This window comes from Fulmarus glacialis, unplaced genomic scaffold (assembly GCF_000690835.1).
Source record: "Fulmarus glacialis isolate BGI_N327 unplaced genomic scaffold, ASM69083v1 scaffold398, whole genome shotgun sequence".
NCBI lineage: Eukaryota > Metazoa > Chordata > Aves > Procellariiformes > Procellariidae > Fulmarus > Fulmarus glacialis.
Genome location: NW_009229925.1, coordinates 133,783 through 148,679, shown reverse-complemented (window position 1 = coordinate 148,679; position 14,897 = coordinate 133,783). Strand labels below are relative to the sequence as shown.

At 43.2% G+C, this 14,897-nt stretch overlaps 1 protein-coding gene across 1 annotated transcript in view; it reads left to right on the top strand.

Annotated features, from left to right (window-relative positions):
• The window catches only part of ANTXR2 (anthrax toxin receptor 2), a 69,061-nt gene extending 54,631 nt beyond the window's left edge, over positions 1–14,430 (top strand). The window contains exons 11-15 of the mRNA XM_009584006.1: positions 3,516–3,611; positions 7,673–7,714; positions 8,767–8,862; positions 12,644–12,811; positions 14,284–14,430. Of these exons, the coding sequence (XP_009582301.1) occupies positions 3,516–3,611; positions 7,673–7,714; positions 8,767–8,862; positions 12,644–12,811; positions 14,284–14,430 (549 nt within the window). The remainder of the gene's footprint in view (positions 1–3,515; positions 3,612–7,672; positions 7,715–8,766; positions 8,863–12,643; positions 12,812–14,283) is intronic.
• The last annotated feature ends 467 nt before the right edge of the window (positions 14,431–14,897 follow it).

The window sequence follows — 14,897 nt, the reverse complement described above, 5'->3', positions numbered from 1 at the left end:
ACGCACAAATCCACCTAACTAAAAAATTCACCTGTGCAGACACATACAGAATATACACAATGTAATGATACATGATTTCTTAACACGTAGGTGCATACGTATATATATGTCCTAAGTCGCTTTCCTTGTATTTTGAGACACGCTTAGAATCTGTTTTGTAACACCACTATGCACAACGAAGAGTTTTCAGCTGTTTTGAATTCCCTGATGAAATGTGCGTGTGGGGTTACAGACAAGATTTTTTTCTGCAGTTATATAAAACAATTCCCTTAATTGTTCCCATTAAGGTGGCAAACAGCTTTATTTTACGAAGATCTTTTTTTGCAGGTTCCACGTAAGTGAAATACTGCTGTACGTATCATCCGAGACTTCTTAACAACACACAAAAACCATCTTTTATGGCAGGCTTAGAGGGTTACCTTTGCTTTCTGACACAGGCTCTGTTATAAGGGTTTCTCCTTTTTTTGCTGCTGCATCTGTCTTGCTAGCTGCTTCGGGGGCTGCTGATTTAGACCATGTGCAGAACTATAATGTAGAGGGAAAGCCCTGGAATTCTCCTCCTCTCCCAGGCTACCTCAGCCGGCTCTGCCCTGAGATCCGAGCAGTATCTGTGTGTTCCGTGCCTGTGCGGGGCTTATATTTTCCTATAGCTTGTGAATTGTATTTTGCTAAATATATTACCACAAATTACTTTAGCACAGTGTGCAGCTGTGGTTTTCAAAATATTGGGAAGCTTCCATGCCATCAGAGACTTGCTCGCTATAAATATAATCATGTCATAAGAGGCAGGTGTGACACAGTCACCTGGGGTCCCATTCCAGCACAGTTCCACGGAGGAGGATCGTCGGGAGCAGGCTGAAGCTGAATAGGCAGAACCTTAGGACTTCATCCGGGGTATGGAAGGTGGCTATAATCCTACAGGAGGATACTAACGCTGCGTAACTTTAGATACCTGACTTTGGTGCCCGAGTAAGGAGTGCAGGCTCTCAACTCTGTTAATTAGGGGAGACAGTCTTTGTCAAAAAACAGGCTGGATGTGAACATCCTGCTAAAAACAGCTTGTAGCATAAACCACATACTTACGCAGTCAGTGACTTTTCTAACTTGATACATAAAATTTCTCATCTCACATTTCTGCTCTCCGTTATTTTTTTCTTTCTTCTGTATTACACAGGCAGGAAAATGTCAGTTAAATTTTTGCAGTTAGACACAAGACCACTATTTAGGGACGGAGGTTTTGAAAACGTCCTGCGCATGGATACCATGTTTCTTTAAATTTGTCTCATTTAAAGTGTGACTTTAGCGCAGCTTTCCTGTCAGGCATAGAAGCATACAGAACAGTACCTTCTGCTCATCGGCATGTATTTTTCCAACAGTATTTTTATCGCTTGTAGGTAATCAACCTCAAAGAGAAAAAATGACATTTTTCTTCTATTCATTTAAAAACGAAATACTTGGGTAACTGTAGAAATGATAGTCATCTCAGTTCGGCCCTTCAGTTTCAGGAAGAAAGCCTGAACGAATTGAGGGCTGAAGAAACACACACTACCCAAATCATGTTTCTCTGTTTAAGGGGCTCTTTATCATTCGGAAGCATTTCAATCTTACACCAAAGCATGCCGAAGCAGCCTCTCAGCATGATAACGTGCGGACAGTATGGTCACAGGAGGATGCTGGAGACTAACGGAAGACCGCGTTTCTCTTTACCTTAGCCCTTTCAGAGAAAGCAGCACATGTTAAGTCTGTCCCCATGCCCCCTTAAAAATTGCTAAGATTGAACAGATAGGTAAAAATTGCATTGATGCAAAGCAGGTCATACCAAATTGCTGGGTACCCTCTGCTGTACTTTGACAGTGCTTCTCTGTGGTCAAAAGTTTTCGCTAACAGTAAACAGAATGAGTACAGATGTGCATTGACAGGAAAAACTGTCATACTTCTGATCATCCTCCCCCCGCCCCTTCCCCCCCCTTTTTTTTTTTTGCCTTTCATACATGTTGCAGCAAAGACAGCTCCGTACAAGGAGAACTGCTGTTTCCATAGTAGCAGATGGGCAACTGCAAGAAATGGGTCACTGCTAGAATTGTTCCACTAATTCTGATAGCTGAGCAGCTGATGGCTAGTTGGTATTTAAGAGTTACAAGTTACAGCCTCCCCTAGGAAACACACATTGCTGCAGTGAAAACAAACAAAAAATATGTTGCATCTAGGCACCCAGGCATGCATCTTGCCCGTTTCTCATAAATGCGTGTGCCTCACTGCACCTACATGTACTTGGAATAAAGCTCTGTTTCACCTTCCCGTTTGCGATGGTGTATCTCCAGTACAACTTTTCTCACTTTGGCAGAATTACTCACGCTGTGCTCCAGCCTTAGCGATTCCCAGGGTGTCCCTCCTTTCCTTTTTCGCCAGCTGAAGTCTGAGTAACTTCTATTTTCGTAAGGTCACTGTTGCGTTTTTCTCAGTTGTTGTTCTAAACCAGCAGAGCAGCACAGAACACCAAGTGTAAAAATAAAAGCACCTACACGATGTGGGTTTGAGGTGGTGGGAGATGGGCTGCTCATTTCTTCATTAAAAGCGATATTGCTGGAAGCAGTAACACTCGTTCAGAATTTCGCAGGATGGTGTCTTCAGGTTCAAATAGCGCTACTGTAGGGATTTAGTGTGCTAGTCTGTACAGTGTGAATGCCCCAGATGTGTGGGTGATAAGCATGAAAGCCTTACGTATGTATTGTTAGTACAGATTCCTTAAAATTCCACCCACCCACCGATCCGTACAGACCTGCGTTCTCATGGGAGGAGAAGGGCATCTCTCATCCACAGACTTCGGAGGAGACTTCCCCTGTTTGTGTCTAACAGCTCATTTCTTAGCAGTCAATGTACCCTTTCTTTTCTTCAAGTTGGGCCTCATTCTTATCTCAAGGATATCAGTCTTACATCAAAAATAATCCACTGACTTCAGCAGAAGCAATCCTGGCCTGCACTGGGGCAAGTTGGGCCTGTTACCCATGACTGAATGACTTAATTTGAACTTAGGTTTACAGGTAGGCAGAAAAAAGTAGTTTTCAAAGTTTTGTCATGTTCAATTTAATATGTCCAGCAGCACGCTGTGTTCAGTCCCTTACAACACCTGAGACTTGCAGGCCCCAGAATATGTAGGCAATGAGAAACATGAATAGCATCTTACCACCTCCTCCCTCTTTTTAGTGTTGATACACGACGCATTGCGATACCGAGCTCCTGTTGAAGCCTCCTAGCTTACCTTCTACATAACGCGTGGAACTGAGGAGGCTTACAGCGGAGGGTGTCACTGAACTTGTGCCAAATACGAATTTGGCTAAGATCCCCTTCCTGATCCTTTGTGGGGAATTTCTCCGTGGGCAAGGACAGGATCCGACGAGTGGGAATTTGTTTGAGATTTGTCTCAGTCAGTAGGAAGCTGTTTTGGGGTGAGTGGGAAAAACGGGCCGCAGTTATACGCGACATCCACTGACACTGTCTTTCTGCTTTCTTCGCAGTCTAGTGGAGTAGCAGCGCTTATTGCCGTTCTCGTGCTGTTACTGTTAGTGGCACTCGGTCTGCTCTGGTGGTTCTGGCCACTCTGCTGCAAACTGGTGAGTAAAGACTATTTAGAAAAAGTCACTGGATGTGTGACTCATGATTATAACTCGTGTTGGGAATAGGTTAAGTAACAGGAGAGCTACGTGTGACGTAAGCCATCTGTTGAGGGAGTTTTCTTTCATTAGTGATATGCAATAAATGGAAGAAGAGACCAGCTTCAACACCGTGGACTGCACTCCTAGCAGTGCTTCTGGCTTTCCGAGACTGCACACACACGAGCAGCATCAGCGTGCTGGTGTGCTGTTCATTGGCTTTCTACTGAGTGAGCCCGGGTTACATTTCTGCGAAATCTTTGATAAAAGCCTTTTCTCTATTATTTGAAAGTTGTTGGCCATAACGGTATGCAGATGTTACCCTGAAATCAAGGACCATTTGAAAAGTACTATCGCTAAAATTGGTATTTGTAGTCCATTATGGGCTCTCAAGTTGGAAATCCCGCGTTGTCTTAATAACCCCTTACACACATTGCATCTCTTTTCATCTGAGTGCACTCTTTATCCTTCTAGCAGCAGTCAGCAATGCTGTTTCACCAACTCCTTCCCTCTCCTTGCGTGTTGGGGTTTTAAATTGGTGAAGTTTACTATTCATCCGGTTCAACGACAGCGCTGAGGACTTGGCAAGTGGAGATTGCTTCCAGGCTGTTACTGTATTCCTTGTCTTGTCTTGCGCCTGTGGAACCTGGAGCAGCAGAGGAACTGCTTTGGTGCCAGAGTCCTTGACAAGAGAGGCAGCATACTGTGGCCAGGCAGGACCTCCTCTTCCCTTCCTCTGAGTCCGCTTCCCTGGCAGCATGGAGCGCCTGATTTCACGGGACAAAGAGCAAGGAAGAAGGCAGCAGCCCTCAAACCTTGTAAGCATGCCGTGGTTCAGAATCAAATGGAAGAGAGGGAGGCAAAAGGTGTTGCAGACAGAACAGAATGAGCGTCCGGAGCCACACGAGCGCGGAATCCCTACCGCCTGCAGGCAGAGCGCGAGCTTCGGGTGGTTCGGCACTCCACTGCATCCTTGCTAGGACTCAGTCTTGACAGCGTTCCTTGCCATGAGGTCATGTACACTTACAGGTTGGGGTAGGGGGACTCCTTTTTCTTTTTCTCCCCTCCCCGCCCCCCACCCTTTTTTAAAGGCAGTTCACTGTTGACAGTTCTTTCACTCTTCCCTCAATATCAGAACATATGATCGCATCAAGCTGGCTTCAGGCTCTGGTGCTGACATTTCCTAATGCCCACATCACGCGAACATTTGAAAAGTGTTAATGAGCAGATCAAAGGGACTGTTGCCTGAAGCAACTAACTTCTTTTCTTTCTTTTTTTTTTATAAGAAATCGGCTCTCCTCCAAACTCAAGTCTTCATTCTTTGCAGCTAAATAAAGGAGATGCAGCCTTGCCTGGGGATGATGATAATAAAACAAAACAAAAAACCATTAGGAAGTAATCCATCTCTACACGGGGTTAATAAGACAGCAGCATTATTCGGAGTCTTCCATATTTAAACAATCTGAATCAAGTTCAGGAAAAATTTGCAATATTATGACCTTCAGTATGCGCCGTTTCATGCTGCATTTGCATTGTTTTCTGCCAGAGCTGCATGGGTTCCTTGGATTTCTCTTTTTTAAAAATGGCTTTCTACTGATTTCACTTGAAATATCACACAAGACTGAAAATAATCTTTGTGTGTGCGCGTGTGAGAGAGAGCGTGTGAGCGTGTGAGGAGCCTGTGGAAACATAAGGATGCAGGCATTTACATTCCACTTCTGTCAGCAGGGGTGAGTATCTGCTACTCAAAGCAGATTATTTTCTCACACCACTGTCACATTTAAAACAAGTTTGATTTTTTGAAGCTATTAGAAATAGCAGCTAATTAATGTATTGGTTAGCTTCAGATCAAGTTTACCCTATAACTTCAGGGACTTTAGCAGCTGGCATAGGGTTAGATCCTTTGCTCAGGGAGTCAAACAAATACTGTCATTGACTCGTGACTTCTGAAGCCCAGTGAGGTCCAACAAGTAGAGTTTTTCTTGATTCACTGGGGTAGAAATTTTGATTCCGTAGATATCAATAAGCATAGGGCCCAAGCGAACTTTAGCATGCGTCACAAAGAAGCTTACTACGCAAAGTTGTCTTTGCTCGGCAGAGATTGCAAGACTTAAGAATTGTAGAACTGAAGGCAGTGGAGTGATAATACCGTTTAATGTGTATTTACAGAAAGCCGCAACCTAGCTAGGCTTTTCCCCCGTACAGCTTGCAGTCTTGGCAGCAAAATACGTTTTGTTGAGATAATCGTTAGAGACAGGCAAAAGGGAAATAAGAATGGGAATTAAATAAGATAAGGTGACCCTTAATATATTGAAAGTACTGTTTCACCGTTTCCAGTGTTTTAATTGCTTTCAGTGAGAATTAAGTATCTTTGGAAAATCTTGTTCAGCATCCAAGTATCTCTCAGAATCTGTCCCGTGATCCCTCCGCGTTGTTGTTTCTTGTAAAATTAGGGCGGTAATTCCAATCTGGCTCTCAGGAATGTTTCACTAATTGAATAATTGATTTCTGTTAAGTATTCTGAAAATTCCTGATGGGTGGGAAGAAAAAGTATTCAGAAATATTTAAAGAAAAGTAATTTCTGGCATGTTTTTGCAACATCACAGCAGCAAAGGGATGTCTGGTTAAAATCCATAGTTGACTTTCCAATCCACTCAAAGTACTCTGAGCTTGCTTGATGAACAATTCAGTATCGTAAACCTGAAGCACCGTACAAAAACGTTTCCAAGGGTGCCATAACTTATTTCTCTTATTTGATAGAATTCGTGTATCCCGTGCTAAAAGTCCATAGCTTGTTTAGGCAGTAACTAGTAACTATCTTGGTGGCACTGTGACTTGAAATGTAAATCAAGAAGGAAAACTCTTGATTATTGGTCAAGAAAAATACGTTTCTTTTATGTATGATGCTATACATCTGTGCAGTGACATTATTACAGGCAGTGGTAGAGCAAGTGAAAGTACTATAATTAATAGCACGGAGTGAATAAAATAAGACATATTTCAATTAAGGTACTTAATCCTGTAGTAGGAGATTTAGGTGTTTGTCGTCATGGACAGTTTTGGTTATGTTTGTATAATACTAAGGCATAGCAGAAACAGACTCCTTTATATTAATGGGGTATTTTTTAGTCATTTCTATACAATATTCAAGCACAAAAAATGACTTTGACAGCACTGAAGTGCTTCTTTTTAGCTTACAAACCTGCCTTTCTTGTGGAAGAACGGCTGTGCATTCAGTTTTCATCCTAATCATTTAAGAGGGTCGCTGCCTTCCTCTTCCCCTCCCTGTGCTTTCAGTGGATTCCTGTCAGTACCGGGGAGCTCCCTGAGATTTACAGTATGCATGTCAGAAAGGAAACGGGAAGAAACTGTAGGTAGAGGTTTAAATATAGGCGTAAGTCAACTATCCTAAGAGCGGGCCTTATCCAGAAACAGTTTAAGAAGCCTTGTGAGCGTAATGCCCACTTGCAGGCACTCCATGCTGCACAGCCAAGGAGCTACATACTTAAGTTATTAGATCTGAAATGTGAGATCTGCGGAAGCGATCTGGACGTCTAGAGGTGAAGCCCGAGCTACCAGAAGGCATTTCACACTTGTCATCGGGCCAGAAATTATCCAGCAGCATGGCACAAGGAAGCAGGCATCTTGGCCCAAGATTATGCAAGACCTCACGTAGACCTTGGGATGCTTTTCCTCCCAGGCTTGCTAATTAACTCCATAGGGTTTCGTCACTGGCTATTACTTAGAACGACTGAGTCTTATCCGGTCAGGAAGCAAAGTGGCAGACACGTCTGCCCAAAGAGTGTCTGCCAGTCAATTGATGTTATTTTCTATTAGACGGATGGTGTTAATTTCCAGAAGGCCTTGATAATCGATACCCGAGGGACTTGGCAGCAGCGGTTGCCAGTCTGCAAGCAGATGTGGGGGACTCAGATGGAAACAGTTCACTCTTAACATTTTCTGTTGGCTTTTGGATGCTGCCAGTGCAATTCTTTATGCTTTTATACGTTTGGCTCTTTCAGGTCATCAAAGATCCCCCTCCGCCTCCGCCAGCTCCGAAAGAGGTACGGTATGATGGTGCTCCGCTCATCGCACCGGTTACACAATACCGCTCCCCTCTGCTTTCCTGCGTTCTGCGAATCCGGCTCTTTGTCCTAGCTGCCAAAGAAGAAAGAACTGCCCCGTGGGAAGCCTTAAGCTGGGAGCGGGATGGCCAAAGTCCAAATCTCTGTTCTGTCTCAGTCGTCTCAGTGTGGCATGAATTAAGCTCAAATCCACAGAAATACTTAGGGGCTTTGTCCCAAGATAGTTGAATATTATTTTTCCCATTCTGCAGTGAAAGCAGAAAGACCGAGTAGCTCTTGTATAACAGTCTAAAGATTCATGTATGATTTAAACAGCATTTTCCCACAGTTTTGGCATTCCAGACATTGAAGAACCCTTATAAGGGAATTTCTCTCCCTCTTACGGGCAATAATGCACTGGAGGATCTTCTGGTGTCTTCAGTATTTTTGCCCCTCGGTCTCGATTTAGCCAATTGCTTGAGCGTACTCAAGTGTACTCTGACAGTTAAGTCCCTGATAAGGCACGCTTCACTGAGCTGAGGCAGCCAAAAGCGAGTTTGACAAAGGTTGGCTTACGAAACTGCGATCGGCTGTGTAACCTTTATCTGCAGATCTGCTGAACGCTGTCTGCTGAATCCCAATGAGTAGGGCTGATGATCTAGCTCTTTGAAGGCGTTATATTTTCTGTACAAGAAGCCGCTGCAAATCCTTTTCTTTGTCTGTGTTTTGCTTATTTTTATTAGTGGAAAGGAAAAGGACAAGGCAAACGAATGACTGTCGGTAGAACGCGCAGTTAGATTCCCCATTTGGACCTTCCTAATGGTCGCCACCAACGCTTTTTCCATGCAAAACATTAAAAATATTTCCAAACGTGACCAGATTTTGTTTGGAGATTGGTAAACACTTGGGGAACCTAAATACCCGGTCTTTCACACCTAACATGGGAAAACTTACTCTCTGTGAACTCTAGTGAAATACACTAAAAAGACACTTAGTGGGGGAAAAAAAAAAGGTATCTTTCCGAAGTAAATGTTACTTGAATTTATTGACAGGAAGAAGAACAAGAGCCCTTGCCTACCAAGAAATGGCCCACAGTGGATGCTTCCTACTATGGTGGACGCGGAGTTGGAGGAATTAAAAGGATGGAGGTTTGTACGAAATGGAGATGCCAATTCACTAAAGCACAAGCTCTCTGAGGCTGCAAATGGTGGAAACAAAGATTTTTGAAGTGTACTGAAAATACAATGGCATAATGTGTGCTTCCTTACCAGTGACATAAGCCTTGTAACATTTTTTACCGTATCGAACAATTTTGACCTTGCCTATGAAAGAACAGCTTTCAGTAGTTCCATTTGACTGGAACTTTAAATAGCTGCCTGAAGACATGCTCTTTCCATCAAGCTAATGAGAAAGAGATAGTGAGAGCCTTTTCTGAATGTTTTGGAAGAAATTACAGTGAAACATAAGTCCTCCAACTGTGGGCCAGCCAAATGCGCTGACAATGGTGACGCTAAGGAGAGGCTTGATCCCAAAGGAACTCACAGCGACAACAGTGCCTGTCTTTGAAGAGACATGATAGCATCACATTAATTAAAACAGAATGAAAAATGTGCATCCTTATGGGCACGTCCTTATGTCAGATTTTATAGTCAAGTCAGCCTTTATGGAATTTGCAAAGCAGTTTTCTGCAGTTCTTAACTTCAATCTAGGAAACTCTCTCTGTCTGAAATACCCACCTAGGCCATATTGATGTATCTTGATGAAACTTTAAAGGTATTGGCCCAAGAATCAGCTTTGCTTGAGTTCTTTTTAAACGCAGCAGTAGAACATGCAAGTTTTAAAGCTGTATTGCTTATATGCGTTTCCTTCAGCAGTTCCATAAAGAAACGCATGTTCGTCACATGGCAAAAATACAGTATTTCCTCTTCAAAGAGGAAAGCAGAAAGTAGTGATTAGGTTAGAAAACTTTTTCATCTGTGCTAGGAATTTTGTGCAGGACTAAGGGCTAAAGATGTAAACCAAGTGAAATTGCTGACGACACAATCATGGGCTCTTGAAAGGCACCTCGTTCCATGGAGCCGTGTCTCTGTCCTTCTCTGGGACCTGAGCGTACTAACAAATTTTGGGGTTGGGCGCCGCATCGCAAATGCCTCAGCATTTGAATATGGAGCTTCAGCTCTGTCCTGTAGTATCTGTAACAGCGGAGCCGAGGGAAACGCTGGCTTAACGGCCCATTCTCAGCTGTTCGGACAGAGCGGTATCAGACCTCGTTCCTTTCACTGGCTCAGGAGAGCACGTTGCTCGTTTGGTGAATCAGGGCAGAGCAAGTGTGGAAACGAGAGAGACAACAAAAACAGGCTAACAAGATGATGAGGGTGAGCGGGTCACAGGGAGGTTATTCCTTACCTGACAGTTAAATGTGGTTTCTGTGCTGTGGCCAACGAAAACCTTGCTGGACTAATCATTACATTTCTTCCCTGTTTTCATTTCATGTGGTAGTGCAGTTGTCTATTTTTTATTGCTTCTCTGTGCTCTTTTCTTCTGCCGTTCTTCTGGCAGCTTGATTCTTCTGGCAGCTTCCTTGCAGAGAGAAGAGGAAAGAATGAACCAGTAAACTTGCGCTTACCGCTCCTGTCCTACTTGGCTTACTATATTCCCTTTCAGGGCAGTTACACATTGACTCCTGCCTTCCCCACTAGCTTCACCCCTCTGCCACAGTCCAAAATAATCTAGCCAATGTGGTTCACTCTTCCTAGACCTGTCTTCCGGCATTGCTTTAAAGTTTTATGATGTCCCTTCCAGACCCCACCCATTACTGGCAGTAAGTTTTTATGTCGAAGTTGTGTTGTCAGACTCCACAAATTCTGGCTGCTTCTGGGTGAAGTTGCTTTAATCTGAAGGAGAAGGTCATTTTATCAGTAAGGAATCCACCATCTATCTCTAAATGGTTTTAACAGTGTTTAAAACACATTTTAACAACCTCATAAAACACACCGTAAAAGTACCATTGATCACAGTGAAAGATACAGATGCATTTTAATGACTCAGCGGGGCCTACTTGGACATGAAAGCCCATTCTAATACTGCGGAGAGAGGATTCCCCAGCGAGAAAAAGAAATCACTAAGCAAGCCAAACAATAAAGTTCAAAATAACAGAAAGGTTCAAAACAATCCCCCTCCTAAGAAGTGATGGTCTTTATTTTACAAAGGTGAGTTACAGTATTACAGACCAAATTAAGCTCTGTCGTACTTCGCTGCTCTCATTCTCTACGTTGAGATTACAGTGGTAAAAAACACTTGGTGGTGGTGATAAAATGACAAGATTTTCCTCCAAGGTATTTCATTTTTCTGAAGGGCTTGCCTACATGTTTTCCTCACTTTCCGTATCAGCACATTCTGCGTATGGCACTGATGAGGATGAAGAAGTCAGGCTGCTTCCTTCTCCCATCCTATGGCATAGTTATCCCTGCACATTATAGAGTGTCCCTAGCAAGACCTGGAGCAGTCTTCTCCCTCCTTCTGGGTAGCAGAAGGAAGACCAGGAGCATGTCTTTTTCCTGGTGAGCAAAACCATGTTGTGCCCCTTTGCAGTGGGAGAGTTGTTTTTCTGCCTGCGTTTCAAGTGCTTGAACTGGCAGGTAGGAAGACAGAACTGACATGTACCTACCAAGCAGTGTGCAGTGATGCTCTTGATTCTTTCCCTCGGGGTGGAAGGTCAGTCTTCTCTGATTTTTCTTACTTGGATTCTTCTCTTTTCATGCCTGGCATCTTGTCAGGAGGTCCCTGAAAAAAACAAGTATGTTGGTGGAGTCCTGCAGTAACGGTCTCCAGCTATTTTCCAGTAACAGTTTCGTGACTCATTGGCGTGTCACGTTTACCCAAGATGTTACGTCAGAATTTAATTTCCTGGGTTTAGGTGTTTCAGGTCCTCCTTAGAGGCTAGATGGTAGCAGATGGCATGATTTAGGAAGTCTTGCACAGAAAATAATCCAGGCCAGTTTTACTAAGAACTTTCAAGCTCCAGCCATAGCTTTTAGATGCTCTTTTTGGATGATAAAGTAACAGTCTTGTCTAGGTTTGTTTCTTTGTACAATACAGCAAACATCCTTGTTCAGATTGCTGCACGGCGTTTCCAGTTACGAGATGAAATAAGATTACTGTAGCAAGACAAATCATTTCTCTCAGAGGGAAGGTTTTTTCCCTGTATTTCCTCTTTACAGCATAGTAAGTACAGCCTTTTATGGAAGTGGAAATACGCGCTTGTCTCACCAACAGCAATAATCCAGGTTTCCTTTCTCTTTGAACCCTTTGTATACATTTTATATACTTGTGGCAGTGATAAAATATACATCGCTACATGTTTTACATTTACTTATTATGCAGGTTAGACCGCTTCATCTGTGTTTTCTCCAGTATGCATCTTCTTGCAGAACTACTTGAAAACCTGAGCAGTTTCAAGGAGCTTGTCCTAAAACTTCCTCAAGTATCGTCTTCTATCTAAATTGGGATTCTCAACAAACATGCTGTGTTAGGAAATCTGGGGTGACAAAAATCTAGGCTTTCATCGGTGCCAGATTAAGATCTGGTATTTTAGGATAAATCAGAACTGGAAATGATATTTTTCCATCATTAATTAGAGAAGATTTCCCAGACTTCCTGTCTCCTATACAGCCTGTGTGATGCATGGTAGAATTTTCTTTCAGTATTTCTCGTGACTTTTCGCTACTGAGAGACTCATATTTACAAATGTATTTAGCTAAGAATGCTTGTCATCAAAAACGAAGAGGGAACATTTTCCTCAGTAGCTCAACTCTTGTTTATTCAGAACTTCTTCCAAATATAAACTTTTTCAGCTACTTTTGTTACTTGCAACAGTTTCCTTGTCCTTTGCATACAGTGCATTTACGTCCGAACTCTGGCTTTACTTAGGTTCGCTGGGGTGATAAAGGATCCACTGAAGAAGGGGCTAGATTAGAAAAAGCAAAGAACGCTGTGGTGAAACTCCCAGAAGAACCAGAAGAACCTTTTCATCCTAAACCACCCAAACCAAAGCCTACCTCACCAGCCATTCAGGAAAAGTGGTATACGCCAATTAAGGTAATCTTTGTAGTCTTCAGTACCATATAATTTTGTAGTAAAGGCTGGATTTTGTCTGCCTTACCAGTCTTATGCACGCTGAACTGTACATTATTTTTCAAGTATTCTCATTCAAGTGTAACGTACTATTCTCAAAGTGAACACGTACTCAGGATGAATAGCAGGAACAGTTTTTAGCCCTAAGTGCAGTACTTCATCATTACTGCCACATTCTGTTATCCTTCCCCAAAAAAGGGACATATCGTATAGTAAGAGTACTAAAACCTACGGGTTTATTGGCATTTGGTCTGTCTCAATGTATATCTAATTAAGCCTAAAATGACACAGTTTGTAGCTGTTATACTAAGTTTTAAACATACATATTCATTACCAACCAAGAAAAGCAAAAAATTATATAAAACAATATAATGCAAAAAGTCTGACAAACAAGTGAAACATAATAAACGGCATAAAATAAAGACATTTTCCTCTGTAGATGCCATGAGTCACTTGCAAACCCATCAAGCTCTTCTTAAAAACTGAAGATGGGTCCATAAATACTTTGCTTGAAACGTGTAAGAGCAGAGAATGCAGCAGGTTTAGCTGGGAGTACAGATTCATCTATTCTGTCTTCACAACTCCTTGTAAGTCCTTCCTGACCACTAGAAAGACCTGAAGACGTGTTATCCACACACACAGACGCTGTAACCCATCCGTGTGGAGCGGGATGCTTGCGACAAGCATCAGAGCTGCTATGCATGTTCTGCACAGGCAGCCTGAGCGCTCGCAGTGAAACTGCTGCATTCACTATATGCGGGACTTACTGCGCAGCACGGATCAGCTGTATGCCGTGTGCCTAGCAGGTCCGAGGCTTCCTGAGAGCAATGAACTTGCTGTATACATGCTGTAAAAACAAATACATTTATGTAGGAGAAATCCCAGATGGACATTTAGATTGGACATTAGGAAAAATTTCTTCACTGAAGGAGCGGTCAGGCCTTGGAACAGGCTGCCCAGGGAAGTGGTGGAGTCACCATCCCTGGAGGTATTTAAAAGACGTGTAGATGAGGCGCTTGGGGACATGGTTTAGTGGGCATGGTGGCGTTGGGTTGACGGTTGGACTCGATGATCTTAGAGGTCTGTTCCAACCTTAACGATTCTATGGGGCAATTCAGCCCAAAATATTGGCAAATAAACATATTACTCGTAGATCGCTCAGAAGTAAACGTGGGTTAGGTCACAGCCACTCCGCTCCCAGTGGAGGTGAGAGTGCAGTACCTAGCACTCACTGATGGGAAAGAGCAGCACCACAGCTGTGCGGTGTGGGTGACAGCCTAAGTTCATACTTTGCTTATGGAGCTCTAAGGAACTGCTGCTGAGTTCTGCCAGTAAATTTCTCCACGGATCTCCTTGGACAGTAACTTAAGAGGCGTGGCGTGCTCTGATTTGACTGATTTTATTGTACTGAAAGTCCTGTTGCTCTGTTGCCACAGGGTCGACTCGATGCACTGTGGGCGCTGTTACGAAGACAGTATGACAGAGTCTCTTTGATGCGACCACAGCAAGGAGATGAGGTTTGTGTGTGGCGCGTGTATCCCCTACGGTCGGCAAAAGAGGGGCATGTTACAGCCAGGCTTTAGCAGCTGCTGCACCCTGGTAATTCCGTGACCTTACCTAAAGAAAGCACTGCAGCCAAAAGAATGGCACAATGGGAAGAGTAACGCGTTGGGGAAACAAAGCGCATTGAAAGATGCATCACATCAGCCCTGATGTGTTGCAGAAAGACGGGTCTCCTGAAAGCAGAGTGAAGGATTCTGTGTTTTGTGTGTGTTCAGCTGGAAAACAAAAACATAGCACACACTTCATTCAGTGTAAACTCTCTGTAACAAGTACCCAAATCTTTCTCATAACCAGCTATTTCTAAGAGTCGAGTCCGGCAATCAGAATACTAAACCCACATCACATTTAAGTGATCACCAGTAACTTTCCTGCAAGTTGCTTCACGTAGCTTTACACTGCCATGCCAAAGGCAGCTTTCACAGAAAAAAAAGGTGAAGAAACTTGTTTCTCAGACAATCCTTTCTTCTAATACACTCGTGACCCATGA